The sequence below is a fragment of the Sander vitreus genome, chromosome 24, assembly GCF_031162955.1.
Source record: "Sander vitreus isolate 19-12246 chromosome 24, sanVit1, whole genome shotgun sequence".
NCBI lineage: Eukaryota > Metazoa > Chordata > Actinopteri > Perciformes > Percidae > Sander > Sander vitreus.
The window spans coordinates 14,243,926-14,269,547 of NC_135878.1; the positions used below are offsets into that span (position 1 = coordinate 14,243,926).

At 44.1% G+C, this 25,622-nt stretch overlaps 1 protein-coding gene across 1 annotated transcript in view; it reads left to right on the forward strand.

Annotated features, from left to right (window-relative positions):
* Positions 1-24,762, forward strand: part of LOC144512984 (SH3 domain-binding protein 4-A-like) — a 35,997-nt gene extending 11,235 nt beyond the window's left edge. The window contains exons 3-5 of the mRNA XM_078244015.1: positions 928-3,281; positions 19,210-19,398; positions 21,417-24,762. Coding sequence (XP_078100141.1) covers positions 928-3,281; positions 19,210-19,398; positions 21,417-21,641 — 2,768 coding nt within the window. The 3' untranslated portion in view covers positions 21,642-24,762. The remainder of the gene's footprint in view (positions 1-927; positions 3,282-19,209; positions 19,399-21,416) is intronic.
* The last annotated feature ends 860 nt before the right edge of the window (positions 24,763-25,622 follow it).

Genomic DNA, 25,622 nt, shown 5'->3' on the forward strand with positions numbered 1-25,622 from the left:
ACTGAAAAATGCCCTCAGACGTTGTTTGTTCAAGCGGCAAAATATACGACCTACATTTACGTTTATAGTGGCGGTGCTCTCTAGTGGCACTAGTAGTTGTGCAAAGCAGGAGGCAAGGCGACGAAATATAAGGGCGCCAAAATATCCACATGAGGGGGCAGGCTGGGGTGACGGATGGATCAAACAAACAGGACTTCCACTCGGGAGAGTGAGTTTGGATTCCTGTTTGAAACTAAAAGCAAAGGTTCTGTGCTACAAGTAAACAGCAAGTTTTTTTTTTTTTTTTTTAACTTAACGAACATAATGTTCAGCGTCAAGTGAGTAACATTCCGGAAGTGAAATAACGTATCATTTGAACCCAAATCACGATCCTTTTCTAAACATAACTAATTAGTTTTTGTGCCTAAACATAACCACACTGGGACCATTTCACAACTTTAAAGACGTGTTTAAAATCGTGACCTTTGCGCTCAAAACCACGACCGACTTTCTCTGGTTTAGATATGAGGTTTCCTGCCACCGCTAGGGGCGCTATTCTAGGATATGCTCTTGTGGGTTGTATCAGAGGGTAGGAATAAACGATGATATTGTCATATGGTTTGGAGGACTTTTCTTTTTTCCAAGATCAAGTACTCCCTACAGATTTGGAATGCAGTAAACCAAACCACTGAACCATTTAGGACACAACCCTTTATGTCTGATCTGTAGTACCATCCTCTCATTCTTTCAACTGGGCCATTATATATGTGTCTGATTATGAGATAAGCACTGTTATCTGCAGATATTTGAGTAATCAGCGCTCTAGTGATTAAGTGCGCGTATCTATAATAGTAACAAACCAGTTACCAAACCACATTGCAATCAAGGCTGAAGACTGTCACTAATAGTTTTAAGAGATTCTGTCTAACATCTTTTTTTCCATTTCAGTGCCTTCTCCCAGTGCCTTAAGGCTGGATACTTCAGCCTCCTATGGAGCTGCGCAGGAAGTGGTTGCCATAAAGGATTATTGCCCCAGCAGCTTCACCACGCTGAAGTTCTCCAAAGGGGATCACCTCTATGTGTTGGACACGTCAGGTGGAGAGTGGTGGTACGCCCACAACAACATGGAAATGGGCTACATCCCAGCCGCCTACGTCCAGCCGGTCAACTTCAGGAACTCTATGCTTAGCGACAGTGGGATGATTGACAGCCTCGGGGAAGGATACGAGGATGGGTCGAAGGAGTTTGGAGGTTTGGGGGAGTGGACAGGGATAACCCTTAAGCCCTCCCCAATTTACAACAACAGTCCCCTCTCTGGGAACCCCTTTATCGATCCGTTAGATCAAAACTGCAAAGATATAGGTGTAAGGAACTCAACAGATCTTATTCTGTTTGATGCGCTGGCATCTCCATCATCTTGCTTAAACTTTAACACTAGTACAATCATGACCAATGGGTTCAGCAGCTGCCACATTAACAATACCACCCCCACCAGCCCAAATCAAGAGGTTGGACATAACCTCCACAAGGATAATCCGTTTTTTAGGAGTAAACGCTCCCACAGTCTCTCAGAACTGTCAGTCTTGCAGGCGCAGTCGAATCCAATCTTACCTTCCTCCGGATTCTTCACAGGCCTTAAGGCTCCTTCACCGGAGCAGTTTCAGAGCAGGGAGGACTTCAGGACTGCTTGGTTGAACCATAGAAAGCTAGCCAGGTCTTGCCATGACCTTGACTCCCTGGGTCAGAGTCCTGGGTGGGGCCAGACGCAGCCAGTGGAGACCAACATTGTGTGCAGGTTGGACAGTAACGGAGGAGTTGTTCAGCTCCCGGACACCCAAATCACCATACACATCCCTGAAGGCCACGTCAGCCATGGAGACAACCAGCAGATCTCCATGAAAGCTTTACTAGACCCTCCTCTGGAGCTCAATGGTGACCACTGCTCCACTGTTAGCCCCGTGGTGGAGATCAAGCTGAGCAACATGGAGACCAGGTCCTTTATCACGTTGGAGATGAAGGTATTGGTTACTGTCAAGAAGGAAAGTTGTCACACGGCAGAGGTGCTTTGTGTTCGAAGTGACTGCAAAGAAGGGCCTTACACGCCCATCCCTAATGCTTACATTTACAAGGATACAGTCCAGGTGCAGCTGGATAGTTTAGAGCCTTGTATGTATGTGGCTGTTGTGGTTAAGGCACAGTACATCAGCCACAATACCACTGTTTGGGACCACGTGCAGAGGAAAGTAACTCTGGGCGTCTACGGTCCCAAGCACATTCACCCTTCCTTCAAAACAGTTGTGGCAATGTTTGGGCATGACTGTGCCCCCAATACATTGTTGGTAAATGAGGCGGGCCGGCAGGCTAGCTCCACCCCGCCAGTGGCCCTCCAGCTGTGGGGGAAGCACCAGTTTGTGCTGGGGTACCCTCAGGACCTCCAGGTGGGATTGTACTCCAACATGTCCAACTATCAGGTGAAGGCGAGTGAGGGTGCCGCGGTGATTCAGGGATTTCAGGTCAAACTGGGGAAAGTCAGCAGGCTCCTGTACATGATCACATCGCATGACCCCAACAGCATCTCAGATTTTACTCTCAGGGTCCAAGTCAAGGACGCCCTTGACTGTATCCTCACCCAGTTTTGCGTCCAAACGCCATCACCGCCACCAAAGAACAGAGCGAGGATAATGGGCCAGAGGAGGTTTCTGAAAAAGAAAGAGGTGGATAAGATTGTCCTCTCACCACTGGCTGTCACTTCCAAATACCCAAAGTTTCAGGACCGATGCATTACCATCCTTAAATTCGGCAAGTTGATTAAAACAGTGAATAGGCAGCACAAGAGTACTTATCTGTTGGAGTACAAAAAGGGGGATGTTATTGCTTTGCTCAGCGAGGACAAAATCAAACTGCGAGGGCAGCTGCGGACCAAAGAGTGGTTCATTGGATACTACCAGGGGAAGATAGGCCTTGTCCATGCCAAGAATGTTTTAGTTCTGGGTAAGGTCAAGCCTATTTATTGGTGTGGGCCGGACCTAACAACCACAATGCTGCTGGAGCAGATCCTGAAGCCTTGCAAATTTCTTACGTACATCTACGCAACAGTGAGGATGGTTTTAATGGAGAATGTGGGCAACTGGAGGGCATTTGCAGATGCCCTTGGGTATGGGAATTTGCCACTTAATTATTTTCTCCGAACCGAGCTGGACAATGAGCCGGAGAAGGTGGCGTCGGTTCTGGAGAAACTCAAAGAGGAGTGTACGAACATGGAGAACAAGGAGAGGAAGTCCTTCCAGAGGGAACTCATGATGGTAAGACCAACCATGTCTTTATTTCTTATTGGTTTCTTTGTATTGTGGACTACTGTTTGTGTGCATATTAAGAGAGGTCAAAATAGAGAACAGTGTATTGATAGTACTGCAGTGACCCAAATGGGCAACTGACGTTAAGGTGGCCTTAAGCTTCGGCCTTGTTCAGTCAGAAACTGTGAAGCTGCATCCCTTTTTCCTTAAGGTAGGAAGTACAGACCTGACCTTTGAAGTTATTAGGGGGATACAAATCTGTCACTGTCCCTACTGTACACAAAGAATGAAAAGCTGAACCAATTGAGGTCTACATTTCAATGAGTTATTATCCATAATCCACCCAAAATAGTGAAAAGCCCCATCGCAAGTACTCAAACAGTCCCTCCAGAAAAACGCGATTATGCGATCGCATAATTCAATGCATAATCAGCCAAAGTCCGCATATTTATGCGGGGGCAACATTTTTTCAAATATACGCCGCACTTTCGCCGCATAAATTGCCGATTTCCGCGCAAAATGTTTTTTGTTGCAAAAGAGTCGCATATATCTTAGCAGAAAGTTGAAAAATGTTGCGTTTACTTCACACAAGAGCATCCATTTTTTTTCAGTTATAAAGTGACGTAATAACGCGACGTGAACATCATCGAAAAGCTGCAAACCCCGCGATAAAGCCACGATGAAACCACAGTTTTTGCAAGTTCCCGCAATTTCATCGCATAAAATTGCATTAATATCCCGCATATTCCATCGCATTTTTGAAGAAAACGTGCCGCATAATCAAGGATTTTTGCCCACAACGATCACAAAAAAACTCCGCATTTTTCTGGAAGGACTGCTCAAAGCCTAAGGTGATGTCTTTAAATTGCTTGTTGGCTGTTAGGGTTACAGTCAGAATGATGATGATGATGTAGGACAGAGAAAAGTAGTACATTCTCAGAATATTGCATTTTTATTTAACAAATGACAATTGCAGTTCATTTGGTTTTTCGGAGAAGAGTATAGGTCAAGTTCGTGATCACTGAATCGTCCTTGAACAGAGAAATACGGTACATAAAGTCATACATTTGGTGCCATTTCCCTGTCTCTTCCAACTGTTACATTGCTGCGAAAACATTCAAGCTCAGCAAAAGCATTTACTGCAGAGATACATGTTAAGGAAAATTGTTCGCCATTACCATAACACTGCTGCAACAGCTGTTATGCTCAAATGATGTACATTACAAACTGAGCATCACTCAGATAGTTGCTGCATCATTAGCTAAGCTTTGTTGGGCCTAAAAAGAACAAAAATGCAATTTCCTTAACAGTCAGAGTCACTCGCTGTCTGATTGAACCTCTTTGCACTTCGGCCCCCCTAACATGATTTCTTTCCACTTCAGCCTGCGTTGCAGTCAGACAATGTGACTGTGTGAACTGGCAGGATTTGAGTCCTTATGCTCAGTCATGTGAAGGGTAAACAACTTGTCTTACAGCCTGAGGTGGCTCACAGTGGGAACAGCCACCACATGAAAAATGAAGGGGGGGCTCAAGGAGAAAATCCTGTAAAGAGAAGCACAGAAATAAAACGTAACATCTGCAGTTTGAGTGAAAACACCTCTGTCAAGCAAATGCACGCCGGCCTCGATGTGTTTTTCTTCTCCAACAGTGCCGACGCCCTGGGGGAAGCAAAACAGTCCCGAGACATTTCCCTCGCCATATGCCATTACTCAAAAAGTACTTTAGCAAAGTACATTTGCCAACTGCTGTTCATCCAGGCAGAGTTGATGAAGCGTGCATGCACTTTTGTCACGGCGACATGCTCAGTGCGGCCACCGGAGCAGCCGGGGGTCAAGTGCCTTGCTAAATGGAACTTTGACAGTTAAGTAACTCTGTCCATGTTCGGACACAGTTTGCAGCCGTTGGCTGTATCCGGATATATCCTGTCTTTCCTCAGTGCTTTTCCTGAGCGATCTCCCCCGAAGTGCAAATAGAATCAATTTACACACATCTAAGAATCTACGTGTGAATTTTCATATATGTACATGGACATTTACATGTCTAATTAGTGTACGAAAGTGACTTTGATGAGAGAAAGCTGTGAGAACGCTTGAGCAACGCTTTACATTCAAAGTGGCCATTAAGGAGTTTTTACTGCATCATTTGGAGTTGTTGAAGCACGTCTTTTATTGTGAAGAACGGAAGTACGGTCCCGCAGCATTGATGTTAATTTGGGTGACTTATTAATACGGTTAATACCCCGAAAAACCAGCAGCGCCCTGTGAGTTTTTACAGCGGGGAGATAGGTGTGAGTATGGCAAAGGGTGGCGCGCGGCTAATTCACCGGCGTTAGCTTACTTCGGCCGGCTCTTGTAAAGCAAAAGCTAAAATGTAATGGTTAAAACGATATACTGTTAGAAAGGTAAGAAGTTACACTTTAGTTTGACACCATTCAATAAACGGAAAACATTACAAGGTCATTTATATTCACATTTAAACAGATATTCTGATAGAACGTTAGCCAAAAAGTGTCCGAGTGCGGACACAGTTTCCTTAACCGTTAACTGTTGCTGTTCGTGCTTTGTGCTGTTATCCAGAGCTGCTCCCTGCTCGGCCGTACGTGGTGCAACCTCCCTATAATCTCACAAAGTCCAAAGCATAGGAGGCATGCTTTTATGTTGTTTGTTTCTTTTATATATAAAATGGCTTTTATTCTGGCGGCTATACCTTCAACTCTTGCTGAGGCTTTTAAACGTATTGTGTTCACAAAGAGGGCCTTGGCTTTCGTATCTCTGAACCAGGCTCCATCCTTGACTCCTCTAGGCTCCATTTTTTTTTTTTTTACATTTACTTGGAAAAAAATGAAACAAGCACACTCTAATGTCCCTAACCGTAACCCTCACAGCAATTTTCTTCTGAAGTCGGGAACACTTTCATCATCAAGGACGATCAAGGACTATTATTGCCACTGTTCATCACACCCCCAACCGGCACCGTCAGACACCGCCTACCAAGAGCCTGGGTCTGTCCCAGGTTTCTTCCTAAAAGGGAGTTTTTCCTCGCCACTGTCGCACTTACGCATTCATGCTTGCTCTTGGGGGAATCACTGGAATTGTTGGGTCCTTGTAAATTATAGTGTGGTCTAGACCTGCTCTATCTGTAAAGTGTCCTGAGATAATTCCTGTCATGATTTGACACTATAAATTGAATTGAATTATAGAAATTAGTTCCGTTGACCTTGATGGAAAGATTTGTCCACGTGTGTTGCAGCACACGCATCTATGGTTACCCATTGTATGGAATTCATCTCTGAAATGACATTTCCTGGCTGAACGCAGCTACAAAGAGAAACCTGACACAGTGTTTCACCTGAGTTAAAGGCAGTGGTGGAAGAAGTATTCAGATCCTTTACTTAAGTAACTAACATCAGCAGCCGATATGTCGCTCAGTTAGGCCAGTATTTTGCTTTTCATCAGTTTTTATTGAAAAAAAGTAGATTGGTTTCAAATAAATTTAAACCGGTTGTCCTTTGATTTTTCTGTGCAGCCGCATTTAAAACTTTCCTGCTGCAAAAAGTTACTGCTCAGTTTGCTGCTGCACTACACCCGTTGTAAACCACTCCTGTGTGTGTGTGTGTGTGTGTCTGCGGACGAGTGTGCGGCTCAAGGATCGTACTCAGCAGCACCAGCAGTCACTGAACCCACCCCCATCCCACCTCCACTCCTAGAGCAAGCGTCATCATCGAACACGATAGACAGCTAAGAGAGAAGTGTGTGTGTGTGTGTGTGTGTGTGTGTGTGTGTGTGTGTGTGTGTGTGTGTGTGTGTGTGTGTGTGTGTGTGTGTGTCCGTCCTGCGACATTTTCCCCAGACTGCAGTAAATTGTCATCAGGCTGCAGGAACATTGTCCAGTGAGTGACAAGGGCTTGAATCACAAAATCTTCTCCTCAAAGAAAACAGCGTTACATATGTGTTAGTCAAGAAAACGGTCCTACGTTAATGGCTTCAAAGTCGTCGATTAGCAAACAAGGCATTCATTCTCTTAATAATGAGGCTTTTATCCAGTCAAGGACAGGTTTTTTTTAAGGACAAAAACACACACAAATCTGTACATTGTTCTTCATGAAAGTGTCTAAGCATCACGGAGAAACACTGTGGTTAAACTACACAATATGTTAGTCTAGGGTGTCCAAGATACAAATTCAGCTGCACTTTATTAACAAAGACGTTTTAGGAAAGGATGGGATGAAATGATCTCATCTCAAGGGGACCAGCGGACCGGGGAATGGGAATCAATGAGTATAAACTGGAAGGTATCACGGTGAGGAACCCAGGGAGTGAGAGTGGCTACGAAATCACCTCGTCACTGTTTAAATATTTGTAAAACCCAGAGTTGATTCATGAAAAAAAAAAAGATGACATATGGATATTGTTCATGTGAATTTGAACCAGAGGTATCGTATTGCAAATACACAGGCTACATTTCCATTGCTATGTTTTGGTTTAAAAAACAATATCTTCTGCTACGTTCCCCCCTCTCATTCCCCCTGCTCTGGTGTTTCCCCCTCTCATTCCCCCTGCTCTGGTGTTTCCCCCTCTCATTCCCCCTGCTCTGGTGTTTCCCCCTCTCATTCCCCCTGCTCTGGCGTTTCCCCCTCTCATTCCCCCTGCTCTGGCGTTTCCCCCTCTCATTCCCCCTGCTCTGGCGTTTCCGAGCCCCTAAACCGAAGACATTTGGAAACACTTCTGATCCGTTTTGGTTTTGAATATGCGGGGTTGTGTTGCAGTCTCAACGGCCACAAACGGAGACCTTTAGCAACACCGACACTGACGCCAACGTTTCTCCTCCTTATTGGGTATTATCGATCATGATGTCTCGTTCTCTGAGACTAAGCTACTTACGTTACAATGGCAACTACCAACAGCGGGCGGAGTCTCCACGCTGCCTCCTGTTTATGCCGAGTATACGAAAATGTAAATGTAGCCATAGAGCTCAAGTAGGACCAGTTGTTGTGATGACAAATTTTAGAAACACAAAAAAAACATCAGATATCTATATTTATCATTCCTTATAAAGCTGCATTCTGCTGGTTGACTCCTTCACCATGACGACCTGAGTGTTCAGTGGAATATGACACAATAGTGCCAAACGTTCCAGAACACAGCCAACACGTCATACGCCGGAATCTTCACCATATCAGTCAACTGGCCTTTGTTTCTGTGTGCAGAACACAAGTCAGGATTAGCTGTTGGCATTTCTAACCGTCTCATTCAAACTAGTTTGGAAAAGTATCCCTAACCTGTAGCTATGAGTTACAAGCAGCAGGTTCCCCGTCATAAAATGGCTGAGAAGTCCTGCTCTGCTGCCTCTTTGGACACGGACCTCCAAGTCATCAGAGGAAGCCAGCTCTCCTCCGAGTCTTCAGACTACTTAGTCCTGGACTTAATTGGACAAGGAGCCTTTGCGAAAGTCACCAAGTGTGTTAAGTCAGCCACCAATGAGACGGTGGCTGTAAAGATAACGAAGAAACGTTCAGCGACTACGGCAGAAGAAGAGGATTCCATCCTGCAAAAGCTGAGGCCGTTCGACCCAGACACGTGGCACTTTGTAAGGTGGGACAGCTCATTCATCTACAGAGCACATCTCTGTCAAGAATTTGAACTGCTGGACATGAATCTCAAGGAATTTGTGAATATGAGACCGACCTCGTCACTTCCCCTAAGAGACGTCCGGCCTATTTTACATCAGGTGGCCACAGCTCTGCAGTTCCTGAAGAACTTAGGGATCGCTCATTCAGATCTCAAACCTGAGAACATTATGCTGGTAGACCATGTACGGCAGCCATTAAAGATAAAACTGATTGACTTTGGCTCCGCCTGCCATGCCTCAAAAGCAGAGCAGGGCTCATGTATTCAGCACCGGTGGTACCGGGCTCCTGAGACCATTCTGGGTCTCCCCTGTAACGAGGCCATAGACATGTGGTCCCTGGGCTGCATTGCTGCCGAGCTGTTCCTAGGCTTCCCGCTTTACCCTGGGAGCTGTGACTATGAGATGATTTGGAAGATAACGCAAACTCAGGGTCAGCTGCCAGGGTACTTCCTCAGCGCTGGACTCAAAACGAGTCAGTTTTACCGGAAGACTTGGCCAAATATGTGGAAACTCATGACGCCACACGAGTATGGACGCATCCCGTGGATCGACTGCATGTTCGGCTCCCTGGAGGATCTGAAGAAAGTCCGGCAGAAGCCAGACAGGCGTCTGTCAGAAGCGGACACCATGAGGGATAAGGCTGACCTGGAGAACTTTGTGGAGCTGGTCAAGCAGATGCTGCAGCTGGATCCTACTCAGAGAATAACACCCAGCCAAGTGTTGCAACATGCTTTTGTTACAATGAGCCATCTGATAGACTTCTGTTGTCCGCAAAGTCTGAGCTCAGATGAGGTTGACGCTGAGCCAACCCAGGAGCCACCCTCAGAAAACCAGTTATCCAAAAGATCCTCCTTTGGGACTCAAAGTCCACAGCACATTCTGTCAATATCTGACAGGGATCACATCTAGACTTGCCCACATCAAGCCTCTGGAAAAAAGAAAGAGGGTCTATGCTGAAATTTCACAGAGTAGTAACAGAAGCCCAGACAGCACCTCTCCCGTACAGAAGAGGAGGAAGATCTGTTTAGGTAGACCTCTGATGAAAAGGTTGTACGGTGAAATTACAAAGGACAGCAAAATAATCCCAGGGATCTCCTCCCCAGAAAGGAAAAGGAGGAAGATCTGTAAAGGTAGACTGCTGATAAAAAGGCCTTACCGTAAAATTACAAAGGGCAGCAAAATAATCCCAAAGATCTCCTCCCCAGAAAGAATGATCATAGATTCAGAAGAGAAAGACACAGAGCTACCAAGTACCTCTAAAAAGGCGCCTTCCACTGTGATCCATGTCACATTTCAGAGGAAGGAGGAGAACAAAAAAGAGACAAAAGCAGTAACCAAGATATGGATCATCGGGTCAAGTTATATCCGACGAGGGGAGGAAGCAGCGTATGAGAACTTTGGGGAGAACTTCGGACTTAATGCCAAAGTTGAGTGGTTTGGCAAAGGAGGCATGCGTTGGAGTGGCGTCCTCCCCCGTTTTTATGCAGAGTTGTCAAACGCTCAGAGTCCCCCTGACATCTTGGTCGTCCACGCTGGTGGCAACGATCTGGGAATGATGCCCGCCAAGAAACTTGCATCCATAATGGAGCAGGAATTGATGCAGCTCAATGCCGAGTTTCCGTCAATGACGATTGCATATTCCTGTATCAACGAGCGGCAAGTGTGGAGAAATGGACCGCCAGGGAGGGTCAACGTCGACAGGAAGACCGTCAACAAATGCATGAGAGAGGCTGTTGGCAACTTTGGCGGCGAAGTCATTGAACATCCCTTCCTGAGATATTTTGACAGGAAAATATTTCTGGCAGACGGAGTGCACTTCACCAAAAAGGGAAATGGTATCTTTGTGACCAGCATCCAGTGTGTCCTGATGACGATCCTTCAGAAAACGCTCCCAAGAAACTATCATTAATCATACCTCTATTAGTATTATTATAATAGTTGGTAAGGTTAGTATTGTGGTTGCTGTTCCTCTTTTAAAGAAATCAATAAAAATCTGTAAGAAAAGAAATGATTGGTGCAATGTCTGTAGGGACAACACAGATTTCCAAATTATAATTAGCAGTGGTGGATGGATAATTATGGATAGCGGCTTGTAGGGGTGGAACGGTACACAGAAGTCACAGTTCGGTTCATACCTCGGTTCAGACATCACGATTCAGTTCGATACAATGGACGAAAAATGCATGTCTCAGGCTGTACCACCTATTGTCAGAGTCTCTCCCCTGAGCTAGCTGCAACAGCCTGAAGTGTGTAAAGTAAGACGTAAACAGTGAACAATAAGTACCCCACATCATCTCCAGACTCCATCTGTAACGTGTAAAACAAAATAAGACAATCAGCTATATAATTGGCATCTCTTATTTATGAAAGTGCAAAATAAATTCTACTTAGACGAGACCTTCCCCCACAAAAGATAAAGTATTCTTGCTATTAAGTGCGACAGGCATACCTTTGCCAACTGGCCACGACTTCCTGTAGCTTCTCAGCTAGGTGAGTGCTTGTGTGCTGCTCATACAGGGGGCCGCATCTGTAGAACTGACGCCTTCATTTTCCCACTCAGAGTCAATAAAATGAGCGGTCACCGTGACATAGCTATCCGTAGCACGAGAAGTCCAACCATCAGTCTGACAACTCGTGCTCCGTCAACGTCCGTGTTTGGTTGTATATGGGACTACAGTGTGTCTCATGTGTGGACGGGATGGCATGTTGTAACGAGGTTCGAGTACATGCAGCAAATACCAGGTACCAGGTTCCTCTACTTTTAGAAGTAGTACTTCCTTGCTTCAGTTGGACAGTTTTGTTTCGTCTCGTTCCAGTGATTGGCACATCTGGGTGATGGCGTCGGATATGCGTTAGCATATTAGATGTATTTCCACTCACATACCCGACAACTGCTGAACAACGCCGACACTCAGTCCTCGTCTTATCCACCACTCTCTCGCCTGTACTACTGTAACTGATTGGGAAACCGAAGTTTTCCCCAAACTTGCAATCTTAACCCTCATGTTGTCCTCGGGTCCAATTTGACTCGTTTCATTTCAAAATCAGAAATATGTTGTTGGTTTGTTTGTTTTTGATTAAAAAAAAAATTACCCCAAAATTAGATGGATTCCATACAATGGTCTTCGCACGTGCAATTCATGATCACTACTTGTATTACATTTTGGATGTTTTATTCAAGTTTTAGCATTTCCCCAAAAAATTGAAATGGTTTCAAAACTGTATTCTGACTAAATGTAGACTCTTTGAAGTCTCTGATTATCCATCAGCATACGTTCATCTAATACTAGTCATCATTTCTGCTTTTTTTAACTCAAAAATTAGGTATGATTTCCTACAAATGAGGATTAGCGTGCATGAATTCCAAAAAGGGAGAGTTCTTTACCTTTAAGACTTTAACTACATTTTCCTGATGATACTTACAGACTTTTACTGAAGTAACATTTTCAATGCAGGACGTTGACTTGTAACAGAGTATTTTCACAGTGTGGTATTAGTACTTTTCCTGAAGGAAAGGATCTGAGTACTTCTTCCACCGCTGGTGTTTCGGGGTTTAGAACAGCTCCAACGTCTCCCCCTCTCCTCTCCTCCACGCGGGCCGACAGGTGTTCTCATGTGAAATGTGAGCAGCCATTGATCAGGACGATGCTGGAGGCCTAGAGGGGACATCCGACACGGCCCCGGCAGATCTTGTTAACGCTGAGGCTCGGGTTACAGAGGCAAAGGACGGACGAGAGAGCCGTCCCTCGTGCCTGTCAGCGAGAGGAGAGTGGCTGAAAGGCCAAGGAGAGCATTGGTTAATAATAGATATATGCAGAGAGGCGCGGTGAAGGCGAAGCACTCTTGCATGCAGGGGACGTTATCAAATCCCCCTGCTTGTAGACTCCCGTCCAAAACCAAGGTCTTTATTCCTAAAAGTCAACAGTTAAGGCCGTTACACACTGGGGGCGTGACCATAGGCCAGTCCCTCCAGAAAAACGCCATTATGCGATCGCATAATTCAATGCATAATCAGCCAAAGTCTGCATATTTATGCGGGAGCATTTTTTCAAATACGGCGCACTTTCGCCGCATAAATTGCCGATTTCCATGCAAAATATGCGGGGCTTGCGTGATTTCATAATCCCCGCTTTTTTGTTGCAAAAATGTCCCAAATATCTTAGCAGAAAGTTGAAAAATGTTGCGTTTATTTCACACAAGAGCAGCCATTTTCCCCTGTTGCCATGGGAACGTTATGAAGTGACGTAATTACGCGACGTGAACATCATCGAAAAGCTGCAAACCCCGCGATGAAGCCGCGATGAAACTTCCTGTAGCTTCTCAGCTAGGTGAGTGCTTGTGTGCTTGTGTGATTCGACTGCGAATATTTCCGGTCTCGTTTCCCCCCCCCCAACTACTCCTGAGTGGAGTGACCAGGCAACGGGCGTAGCGGGCACGGGGTACGGTGGGAAATGCCCCCCTGCACTTTCCACGTCTGTGCCCTCTGTCCCCAACACTTACAACACGCCCTAGTTGATTTGAACGCACCGTAAGTAGGCGACGTGCACGTTACTCAGGATGCATCAGTTGACTGATAGACTCTTATAGATAAAGGGTTTTTCTCTCTCTGCCCGCTGTTATTCTCCTTCTTCCTATGCCTTTCTTTCTGTTTTTTCTCCGTCAGTGTTATCATCTCCCTCCGCTCTACCCCCCCTTCCTCCTTCCCGTCGCTGACAGCCGCCTGCTCAGCTGTCAGCGCCATCTGTCCGTCTGCTTCGGGGGGCTTCCTGCAGGTCGACGCTACCTCATGTTTTTCAGACACTTTGGTCTCTCGCCGAGCACACTGTTTTTCTATTTTTCAGAGCGGAATCATGTTGTTAGTTACTAATGTTGAAACATCGACTGAAACCAGACTGGAAACGGGGGACATAGATGAAAAGGAAACATGTTACGTGGTGCATTGGTTTCTACACTCTGGCATTTCATGGAGAGATTTGTGTGTGTGTGTGTGTGTGTGTGTGTGTGTGTGTGTGCGTGCGTGCGTGTGTGTGTGTGTGTGTGTGTGTGTGTGTGTGTGTGTGTGTGTGTGTGTGTGTGTGTGTGTGTGCGCGTGCATGTTTGGAGCGGGTCTTTTTTTAAACCAAGGCCCGTGCTCTTTTTGTTTTGGCATTTGACATGCTCATGCTTGTTCTCCTCTCTTATTTTGAAAGTGCTGTCAAATCCTGACTGCCATGACTACGAAACGAACATTTTGTGCTGCTAAAAAGGAACCTCATGTGAGTTTTACAGCAACGTAAAGCACAGTGCTGTTAAAACTTCCCCATTCAATTAAACACGTTAGAATTACAAGAATTACGGTATTACGGTGGCCTTCACTCCTGATACATTCTGGCCCGTGGTATGAAGGAATTTTGGCACCTCTGACCTGGACCAGCAAATGGAGGACATGGCAGTAGAAGGCCTACAGCGAGGTGGTAGAGAGAGTTAGAAGCAGACAGGGAGAGAGAGAGAGAGAGAAAAGGAGGCAGGTGTACAGTGTCTGTTTCAAAACCAAATAATTCATCATCTTCATCATCAGTTTGGTTTGTAAAGAGTAACCTTTATTTCACTGTATTGCAGAGCTGCAGCTCGTATTAGAGAGGGTAAAAGAGATAAAGATAAAGGATGGGAGAAGAAGGGTAAAATACATTATTCTCATGAATGGAAATTTCACGACCATGATAGGGTTCTCCCTGTCTGTTCTTTTTAAAGGCCCAGTGTGTAACGTGTTTAGTTGTTCGTTACCAACATCTGTGTTGCCCGTTCACAAACGTGTCCTTTTTCATGAATATTGACCACCACCAACAACTCCAAGTAGAGTGGGGCAAAAAAAGTATTTCAAGATGGAGCATGAATATGGAGCGTCTCCCCCAGTTCATGCAAACGCAAATGTAAAATGTCAAGCCAATAGGCATACAGTGTGGCAAAAAAGTATTTAGTCAGCCACCAATTGTGCAAGTTCTCCCACTTAAAAAGATGAGAGAGGCCTGTAATTTTCATCATAGGTACACTTCAACTATGAGAGACAAAATGAGAAAAAAAATCCAGAAAATCACATTGTAGGATTTGTAATGAATTTATTTGCAAATTCCTCGGGAAAATAAGTATTTGGTCACCTACAAACAAGCAAGATTTCTGGCTCTGTCGTGCTGTCGTGTTTTCCTATTTGCCGTTGTGTTTTCCTATTTGCCGTTGTGTTTTATGATTTGCTGTTGTGATTTGCACTTCAGGGCCACCGTACAAAGTACTATTTATGATGTTATAACGAATGATCACATTAAAAAATAACAAGAAAATGTTCTCGTTACAACTTAACCCTCTGAGGACGAAAGACCCACCGGCGCGTCCAAACGATGTTTGACAACACTCATTTCAGACATTTATTTACTATTTTAATCATATATAACACTAGCCTGGCTCCGCCCTCCTACGTACTTCCGCTCAATTTTCATTTTCCTTCAGTACTCCGTCTGGGTTTGCGGTATATTCTTGGGTTTTCTCTGGCCAAATCTTTGGCGGTCCAATCAGCAAACAGATGGAGTGGCTGAGAACGATGACGTTGAGGTCGTGCGCTAGTTTGAGTTGTAGTTCCGTAATGGCGGCGGAGAAAGATGCGAGCGAAGCCATTCAGTCCGTTGTGGCAACGCTGCCAAATATCCAGAAGTTAAAGCCTGAGCAAGAACAATCTTTGCTGAGTTGTGTTGGTGGCCATGATGTTGTGGCCCTCCTCCCAACGGGGTTCGGGAACAGTTTGATTTTCCAGCTCGCTCCATTAGTGGTGAAGGAGTTGGCTAAGGCGAACGGTAGCCATGCTAAGCCAACGTCACAACCAAACGTTAGCGATTGGTTATGGCAGATCCAGAGTGGCTCTGGGCAGATCCAATAGTTTTAAACTTCAACAGAGTACATGAAGTTAACACTTGTCAATGGAGAGTGGCCAGACTCTATGTACAAATGAAATGGACCAGAGTCTGGTAGGACCAGACTAATGGACCAGAGTCTGGTAGGACCAGACTAATGGACCAGAGTCTGGTAGGACCAGGCTAATGGACCAGAGTCTGGTAGGGCCAGGCTACTATAACCTAAAGACTTTGGTAGACTCATTTCAAGCACCGAAATAATTTGTTATCTCTTCACATGTCGCTCTCAGACAGATTTGGGCGTCACTATATAGAAAGCTGAGTTTGTTCTGAACATTTTGATATGAAACACACGGGGATCGGTTTTATGCAAACACCTTAAGTAAATTTAAGAAGATGTGTGAAATTGCCCTTTTCAATGACGGTTGATAAGTTTGAATGTTGCAAATATCTTGTTAAAACGTAAAAAAAATATCTTGTTAAAAGGTGAAAAATATCTTGTTATTACAATAAACTTTTCCACGTAACAATGTAATACTGATAAGTTGTACTGTTTCTGTCAAGTTATCTGCTTGTGTTTTTACGGAAGCGTAGTGCTGCCACGGCAGAAACAGAGAAACGGATCCGTATCACGTTAAAATAGTAGTAAAACAAGAAAATGTTCTTGTTATAACTTCATACGTTTGCATGTTGTAGTAACGTGAAAATATCTTGTTATAACGTGACGCGGATACGTTTGTCTGTCTGTGCCGTGGCAGCCTTGTGCTTCCGTATGTTTTGTTCCCTCAAGTTTACATTCTCATCTCACAACCAGACTGTTTTTGCATCGCTGTCTTGACAGCGAGGCTGAATCAGTAGAAACTAATTGCGCTCCAATAAATGATCTTGGTTTTTATCATATTGGTAAAAAGAAAACTCGTTCGACAACATACACTTCCTCAGCGTGCGTCTCGGGGAATCTTTGATGTGATTAACATTTTTTTTAAAAAGCACAGAACCTGAAATACTTTTCTGTGCTCCCGTGGATGTGAGTAATCAGCAGTCAAGACGAGACGGATAACGCGGCGGAGGGCGTTCAGGATGCCGCTGTCGCGTCCGTCTGAAGGCCATTAGACAAATCTTTTCTGAAGCGTTTCGAGCAACGCTGGCCTCTGGTCTGATCTTCCGAAGCCAATAGGAAACTGTTGAGTTGGACAAGAACAGACGAAAACAGTGACAACGTTATTTATTTCAGACAGCAGCACAGAACTAAGTAGTTCATTTTTAGAGCTATGTGTTTCCCTGCATTATTCAGCGTATCATGGGAGTCGTTAGGCATCGGCGTCCCCAGCTACAGCCCCGAGTGTTTTATAAATAGACCCGGATCTAGCACTGGTTCTCTCTTTTTTTTTTTTTTACAAAAATAAGAATAATAGAAAAATGCCCTGAAATGACACTAGTATCTTCCAAGGCACACATTTTCCCGGCGAATATAACGGGAAAATGTGTGTGTGTGTGTGTGTGTGTGTGTGTGTGTGTGTGTGTTTGCTTCTTTTCAAGAAAAGAAACAAATCTTGCCTGCAGTGTGCTTTCCAGTCAGCTGCTCTCATTAATGCTCAGTATTTTCTAACCCTCATTTAACCGGGTTATCTGAGTAGGAACGCATTTATGGCATGCAGTCAAGGGTCATAACTACTTGTAAGTACTGTACGGGGCTAAGGATTAAATTCCACTCACTCATAAACAAAGGTTGTTTCTTTCTTTATGTTTGCTATTCAGCCCCTGCGGCCAGTTTAAAGACAAACAGGACTGTAACCGTTTATTTTTTAGGGATAATGTGATGATTTTTTTCTATACAAATGCCTCTAAGAAATGATTCAAATGAAGCCTTTTGAGCAGACTGATGTCATGAAGTGGTGTATGTAAGACACGCCGATTCGTATGCCATTATTGGTGCGTTATCAAGACGTGTACTCGTTTTTTAGCGTGTTTATCAACGCCGTTTGGCCTCCATTGACTTACATTACCTTGCGATTGCGTGTGAATTGACGCCGTAGCGAGTAGTGTTAAAGGGCGAAAATCCACGTAGGGAGGTTGGTCGGGGTGGAGGATGGTTAAAACACAGGACTTTCACCCAGGAGAGCTGGGATCACGTGTGAGGTTTCCTTTCCACGTTTGTTGTTTTCCTAAACCCAACCCCGTTCTTCTTTTCCTGAACCCAAACCGCGTGTGACGTTTCCTAAACCCAACCGTAGCCTCGCGATAACACGCCACGTGGCGTGTATCTTTACGCTGTGACGTTGCAGACTGCCGTCTGCTGTATAGAGCGTAGACATACACGCGGATAGCTCAAAATGCGTACAGATAGTGGCGTGTATGTTTACGCGAAGTCATGATATTACATTGTTCTGAGAAGGAAAAATCCCTTTTGGCTGAACTGATCACCACTCGTACACCAGCATGTGAAGCCTGTCGAGATTGGTTACACGCGGAGACTTTGTCGTTTTAATGGGGATTTGAGACAAAAAGGTTGAAAACCACTGGACCAGAAAATGGGATTAGAAAAGGAAGTCCAATAGGTTGAAGAAAAAAGAAAATCGATACACTTGAGTATCGCGATATGTTATTTTGCAATACTGTATCGATTTTCAAAAACACTATTGATTTTTTTTACGTGCAAAAATATTCATGTAAGACAGTGATTCACGTTTGTTGTGTTTAAACCCCCTGCCGCTAGATGGCTATGCTGAGACACACCACTAGTGTCCTTGCCTAGCAGTGCCTAGCAGTGCCTAGCAGTGCCTAACGGTGCCTTACGGTGCCTAGCAGTGCCTGACTTTTTGCTAGAAGCTAACAATGGCTGAACTTTGGTCTACTTTAGCATATAAACATTAGCTCACTAAGAACCTGGGAACCACAATCCCAAACTGGCAGTTTGATTTTATGTGTACTGAATTGTTTACCTAAAGTAAACTTCTTTGACTTTTATGCACATCACGTCTTTATTTAAATATTAGTTTTTCTAAAATGATACTTTAAAAAAATCCCAATATATCGCCTTACGCACAGTATCAAAATATATTGTATCGTGATACGTATCGTATCGCCAGATTCTTGCCAATACACAGCACTAGTGTATAGCCTACATACAAGGATTGTATCCATATCCCCCACCTCTAGGTCTTTATATGTTGCGTTTTTGAAATTTCATTTTTTAGATGTTTTTTAACATTTTTTTCAAACTTTTTGTTGGTGAAAACAACTATCTCTATAGGAGCCAGTAAAAAATTAGCTTCAGGCAAAGTTGAATTTGCAAGTGAAAAAACAACAACTTGACGTTGAACCCTGCAGCACTTTAAATATTTCTGCTCATGTATCAAAAAACTCTCAGGCTTAATTAAAAAATCCCATTCCACTGTTTGCTATGTTTCTCTCTCTCTCTCCCTCATCAGGCGTTGCTGAAGATGGACTGCCAGGGTCTGGTTGCCAGACTGGTCCTGGATTTCGTCTTGCTGACCACGGCGGTGGAGGTGGCGTTCCGCTGGAGGGAACTGGCCGAGAAACTTGCTCGAGTGTCCAGACAGCAGATGGAGGCCTACGAGGCTCCGCACCGCGACAAGAACGGCCTGTTGGACAATGAGGTGAGAGATGGTGGGATTGTATCTCCACAGGTTTTTAAAAACAGTGGAACTGTCTGCATGTGGGTGGATAGACAACCTGTTGTCACTCCCAACTCGTAAAGTGTGCTTGGTCAGTGTCTCTCAGCGTCGTATCCGACGGAAAAATCACCCTTCAGCGTTGGCAACGCACCGGGCAGAGCAGCAGCTCGACTGCGGCGCTGTAAGATGATAGTAGTAAGAGAGACAACGGTAGAGAGTAGTATGTAGAGAGACAGCAGTAGAGAGTAGTATGTAGAGAGACAACGGTAGAGAGCAGTATGTAGAGAGATAACAGTAGAGAGTAGTATGTAGAGAGACAACGGTAGAGAGTAGTATGTAGAGAGTAATATGTAGAGAGACAACAGTAGAGAGCAGTATGTAGAGAGACAACGGTAGAGAGTAGTATGTAGAGAGTAGTATGTAGAGAGACAACAGTAGAGAGCAGTATGTAGAGAGATAACAGTAGAGAGCAGTATGTAGAGAGACAACGGTAGAGAGTAGTATGTAGAGAGACAACGGTAGAGAGCAGTATGTAGAGACACAACGGTAGAGAGCAGTATGTAGAGAGACAACGGTAGAGAGTAGTATGTAGAGAGACAACGGTAGAGAGCAGTATGTAGAGAGACAACGGTAGAGAGCAGTATGTAGAGAGACAACGGTAGAGAGTAGTATGTAGAGAGACAACGGTAGAGAGTAGTATGTAGAGAGACAACGGTAGAGAGCAGTATGTAGAGACACAACGGTAGAGAGTAGTATGTAGAGAGACAACGGTAGAGAGCAGTATGTAGAGAGACAACGGTAGAGAGTAGTATGTAGAGAGACAGCGGTAGAGAGTAGTATGAAGAGAGACAACGGTAGAGAGTAGTATGTAGAGAGACAACGGTAGAGAGTAGTATGTAGAGAGACAACGGTAGAGAGTAGTATGTAGAGAGACAACGGTAGAGAGTAGTATGTAGAGAGACAACGGTAGAGAGTAGTATGTAGAGAGACAACGGTAGAGAGTAGTATGTAGAGAGACAACGGTAGAGAGTAGTATGTAGAGAGACAACGGTAGAGAGTAGTATGTAGAGAGACAACGGTAGAGAGCAGTATGTAGAGAGACAACGGTAGAGAGTAGTATGTAGAGAGACAGCGGTAGAGAGTAGTATGAAGAGAGACAACGGTAGAGAGTAGTATGTAGAGAGACAACGGTAGAGAGTAGTATGTAGAGAGACAACAGTAGAGGGTAGTATGAAAGACCGAAAGCCTGCGTAAATGCTGTTTCATGCTTCTTGCGTTCAGCGCGGTCGGGGGCGCTGCGGACGGCGCGCGTGGTCACCGCAAACCGTCTGGTCTTTCATACTGATTGCGGTCAGAGCGGCTCCAAGGACGGGCTTCTTCTCTCCTGTAGCCAATCGTTGCAACGCGGTCTATGCGACCGTTTCCGCATTGTTACAAAATCTTGAAAGGGCACGGCTCGGCGATCAGACCCTCCGCTGACCCTCCGCCTAGGCCGCGTTTGCGTCATATTGCCGTCCGCACCGCGCTGAACGCAAGAAGCATGGAACAGCTTTAAGAAGGTTGGTTGGCGGGGGGGGTCAAATAACTCAGGACTTTCACCCAGGAGACCGGGGCTCATGTCCCGTTCTTGTCCCGTGTGTCACTGAAATGTACATTTCGTAACCCCACCCACCATCTTTTCCTAAACCTAACTGTCCCATTCTCGTGCCGCATGTCAGTTAAGCATCCGGACCCGGAGCGTCTAAAAGTGACCCCAAGTCCCGAAGCATCAGAGGGAAGCGCAGACATTTCAGTTGTCCAATATGAGTTTCCGAAATCCACGTTGCCGGTAGATACCAGTCATTTAGGCACCGATGCCATATTAGCACAGGGTTTCGGTACCCAACCCTAGTTATTTTTAGCCTATATCTGTTAACATGTTGGCAAATTCGCACCACTAAAAGTATTCCTCTCTGTCCATCCTCTCCTCTCTGTCTTTGACCCTGATCCCAACCGTTCAGTCCATGTGGAAGCCAGCCTACGACTTCCTCCTAACATGGGCCGCCCACGTCGGGGACAGCTACCGAGACGTGATCCAGGAGCTCCACCTCGGCCTGGACAAGATGAGGAACCCCATCACCAAGAGGTGGAAGCACCTGACGGGCACGCTAATCCTCGTCAACTGCCTCGATACGCTCCAAAGTGCCGCCTTCTGTCCCACTGGATACGGAGATTTCGCCGTGTGAACACTTTCATGCACCTGGAGAACACTTTCTGTTTTAAAGTCTATGAGGGCTGTTCCGATACCAGTATCGGAAAAGTCTCCGATACGGCATAAAATGCTGGCATGGGTATCGGAGAGTACTGGAGTTTATGCACCGATCCGATACCACGTAGTTTAGCCCTGAAGAAAATCTACTTGAAAGTAGTTTATTCATGTTCTTTTTCCGTGATGGCTGACTGTCAAACTGGACAATAAAAGAAAGTTCTGTGGCGTTCATTGTTAGGGTTTGTTCATGTTTCACAAAGACTTCAGAGTGACAGAGTTCACCTGAGCCAGACCGAACAACAAATATAGAAATCATACCGCATCCATACAGGGATAGTAGTATATAGCTGTCAAAACATAATAATATATATGATACCCTGGTATCGGATCAGTACTCGGTATCGGCCGATTCGCAAGTTCAGGAATCCGTATCGGGAAGGAAAAAATGGAATCAGACCATCTCTGGTTACTGGAGCTCAATACGTGTGCAGAGTTTTGTCTTGGACAGTTGGACAAGCTTCTGGGAAGCCTCCGATCTTCACGTCAGATCTGTAGGTCCTCTTGTTTGGAGTCTTGGACCGGCATCATCGGTGCATCCCATTAAGCGCCAGATGTAGAAACGTTATTGGACTATTCCTGGCATTGAATAAGTCAATGTGAAATTGGAGGATCTATCTGTTTGTATGCCTTTTGTTAGGTTTATCCTGCTTTCTCTATGTCCCTTTGTCTTTTCACCACTTTCTGTCATTTTCTCTTCCTGGCTCACACTTTTCTCTCCAACGTTTCTTTTGGCTGTTCCCTTTTAATTTCACTGCAATTGATGACCGTGTTTGTGAGTTCTTCTTTCCGTTTCCACATCTCCCTCAGGTCAACATCATAGACCTCAACCACTGCAGTATACGTAACCACACGTACTGTGAACTTTGACCTGTCCGCCATCTTTAAAAGCTGTTTTGAGCCCCTTTATTTGCAAGCTAAAGTTTTACACACAATGCAACTTTTCCCCTCCATTCTTTCACTGCTTCTCACTGGCGGAAGAAGGCGGAGCTGATGTGTTGTTTAAATGAAATTAATCAAAAAATTGTTGCATACATTCAAAACATTAAGAGCATTTGTCGGCAGTAATTAGCCAAAAACAGTCATGCTAAAGTCACGTGTGACTTGCAAGATACACTTCTATTTTTTATACTTGCAGAACGATACAGGCGATGTATTTTCGTGGCAGTGTTATTCTTGTGTACTGTACGCTTGAAGAGTTAGAACTTCTAAAATCCAAATTACAACCGTGGTAAGTTTTGGACACTTGAGTTTTTAGCCGAACATCCAAATCTATTTTCCTTTTTGCATGAAATCCTACATTTATTATACGTAAGTGCATCCAATATTTTCAAGATGTTGGACTGTTGCGCACACACACGTTTTAGTTTTTTCAGAGATTACCTATGTGATGAAGATAGACCTAAAATGATCGTGATAATGTTGAAATTCCTGCTAAAGGTGCCAGTACATCACATTTCTCATGCAAGTTTGTTACTTTCTTAACTCTCTGACTTCTCCGAAGCATAAATATCATTATTTTCTTGTGGTGCATATTACTGGAGTGTTTTAACTTTGGGTTTTTTCAACCAGACTGCAAGGCAATGCAATTTGGTCCACTAAAAGTGCTTTATTTCTTGCTGACAGGCTCAGATTATTATTCTAAGTGTCTGACAACATTATGGAAAGGATCCCTACAGAGAGAGATTTTTTTTTTTTTTTTTAAAGAGTAACATCCTCTTTGTTTAACCAGAAACAGCTCTGAGGTTGCTAGCGCTAAACCCACCAGACTCCATTTAAATAAACCGCTTTTAGCGTGTATAGAACCAACATATGTTCACATGTAAATCTGTAAAATATGTGTTTATTTCAACCACAACTAGAGTTGTGATGGTTGGAAAAGTGGAAAGACGACCCAAAACGGCTTTTCATAGTTTTATTTTGTGTCTGTCGACTGTAAATGAAGTGTATTTTACGACGCTAAAATGACTGTTTATTTACATGGAGTCTGGTGGGTTATTAACGCAATTTAGCAGATGTATTTATGTTTAAAAAAGGATCTTACTCTTTTACCAGAAAGGACTATTTCTGTAGGAATCCCTTCCATAATGTTGTCAGACACTTAGAATATTAATCTGAGCCTGTTGCAAATGAGCACTATTGTGAACGTAAATTGAGGATGCGCAATTGCCCTATTAACTTACATTGTAGCTTGTTTCTCCGCTGCCGACTGCAGCAAGCTCGCTTAATACTGGACCAACGTCAAAGAATGTTGTTCCCGTCAGTCACTTAAATACAAAAACATAGGAAAATAGGGTTGAAAAAAGTTACCCTTTAACTTAAGTCACATCAGCTGTTACAGTAAGATGAACTTGTGGGTTCATGACAGGCACACACAGTTTACTGCTTAACTAAATGACATGTGGCTTTAAATTGGGACTACCCAAGTATCAGAAAATTTAAAGGAGCCTTTTGACTCTGATTTGGGTTTCTACCTATGTTGTTTAAGTATAACTAATGGGCTTTGATTTTTTATTGTTCATTTCTACATCTGTTTTCGTGTCAGTCTTTTGTTTTTGTTTCAATAATGTTTTGTGACTGCTGCAGTGTTCCTGTGTCTGTTTTGGAATATGAAGATGCTCTGAACGAAGGAGATTATATATATCTATATATTTGTACTGAATGCCGATTGAGTATTGACACATTCTTAAGTTGCGTTGTGTGACCTGTGACAGGTCGCAGATCTGTTTTTCTGTTGAGAAGGTTTCAATAAAACCGAGAAAAAAAAATGTTAAACAACTTGTAATGACTGAAGGTGTGTTTGCAAAAGAAGACTACACATTATTTTATTTTATTTGAAGTATATCTGGACATTAAAACACTCCCAATCCCACTGATTTGTCAAGTGAAAGAAATATCTGTGCAGTAGATCAAAGTGGGGTTGAGGATGAATCGATATTGATTGTTGACTTTCACTGGCCTAGACCAGCGGGGGAGGGTGTATAGCTACAGACACGGCACGGATATGATACTATGAATAAAACTGAATTGAATATTGTGAAGGTACGATTATCTTGTCTTATTCTTGATTTTTTTTTAGTTACAAAATACCTTTTTGTGTTACACATTTAAAGTAAAATACGGTGTTAATTGATTTTAAGATATGGTTTTGCATACATTTTGCATCTTGTTTGGGAAAAAGTATTCTTATTCATATTTTGATATTATTCACCATGTCAAGCAGCCCTACACTGTAAACCATTGATGGAAATTTACAAATGTTACTTAAGTAAAAGTATGTATGTATCATAGCTAGTCAGCGAGAAAGCCGAGCATCAAGCCAAGGTGACGTAAAGTGTGCGAGACGAGAGATGTAGTTCCCTGAGCAGCTACACACAAAACTTGGTAGTACTATGAAAAACCTACGACAAACTGAGACTTTCTTCAGTTGAAAGATTACCTTTGAAACTGACAAACATCATGGGCCCTGTCTTGCACCCGGCGCAGCACGGCGTAAAGCCCGACCCAAGTCTCTTTGCTAGTTTAAGACCGACGCACTTGTCAATTTCCCGTCCAGCGCCTGCGTCGTTTAAATAGCAAATGCACCTGTGCCCATCTGCTCGCCCATGCGCGTGCTGGTCTTACAGGGAGGTGTGTTCAGGTGCATTCTGGGCGTATTGCTATCTTGAGGCAGCGGGAAGTGATCGCACCATTGACCAACAAAAACCTGGTCTAAAGTCAATAACGTAGCATTTCATTGTTATTTTAACAGCGAATTAGTAAAATGCTCCTAGGCTCGTGCACAGCGCGCACACTATGCTTGTTGCACACACAGGGACGCGCAGCAGCACACACACATGCATAAGATTACATATAAAAATATTACGGTGCAAATCCGCCATCATAATAGCAATGCTCCAAG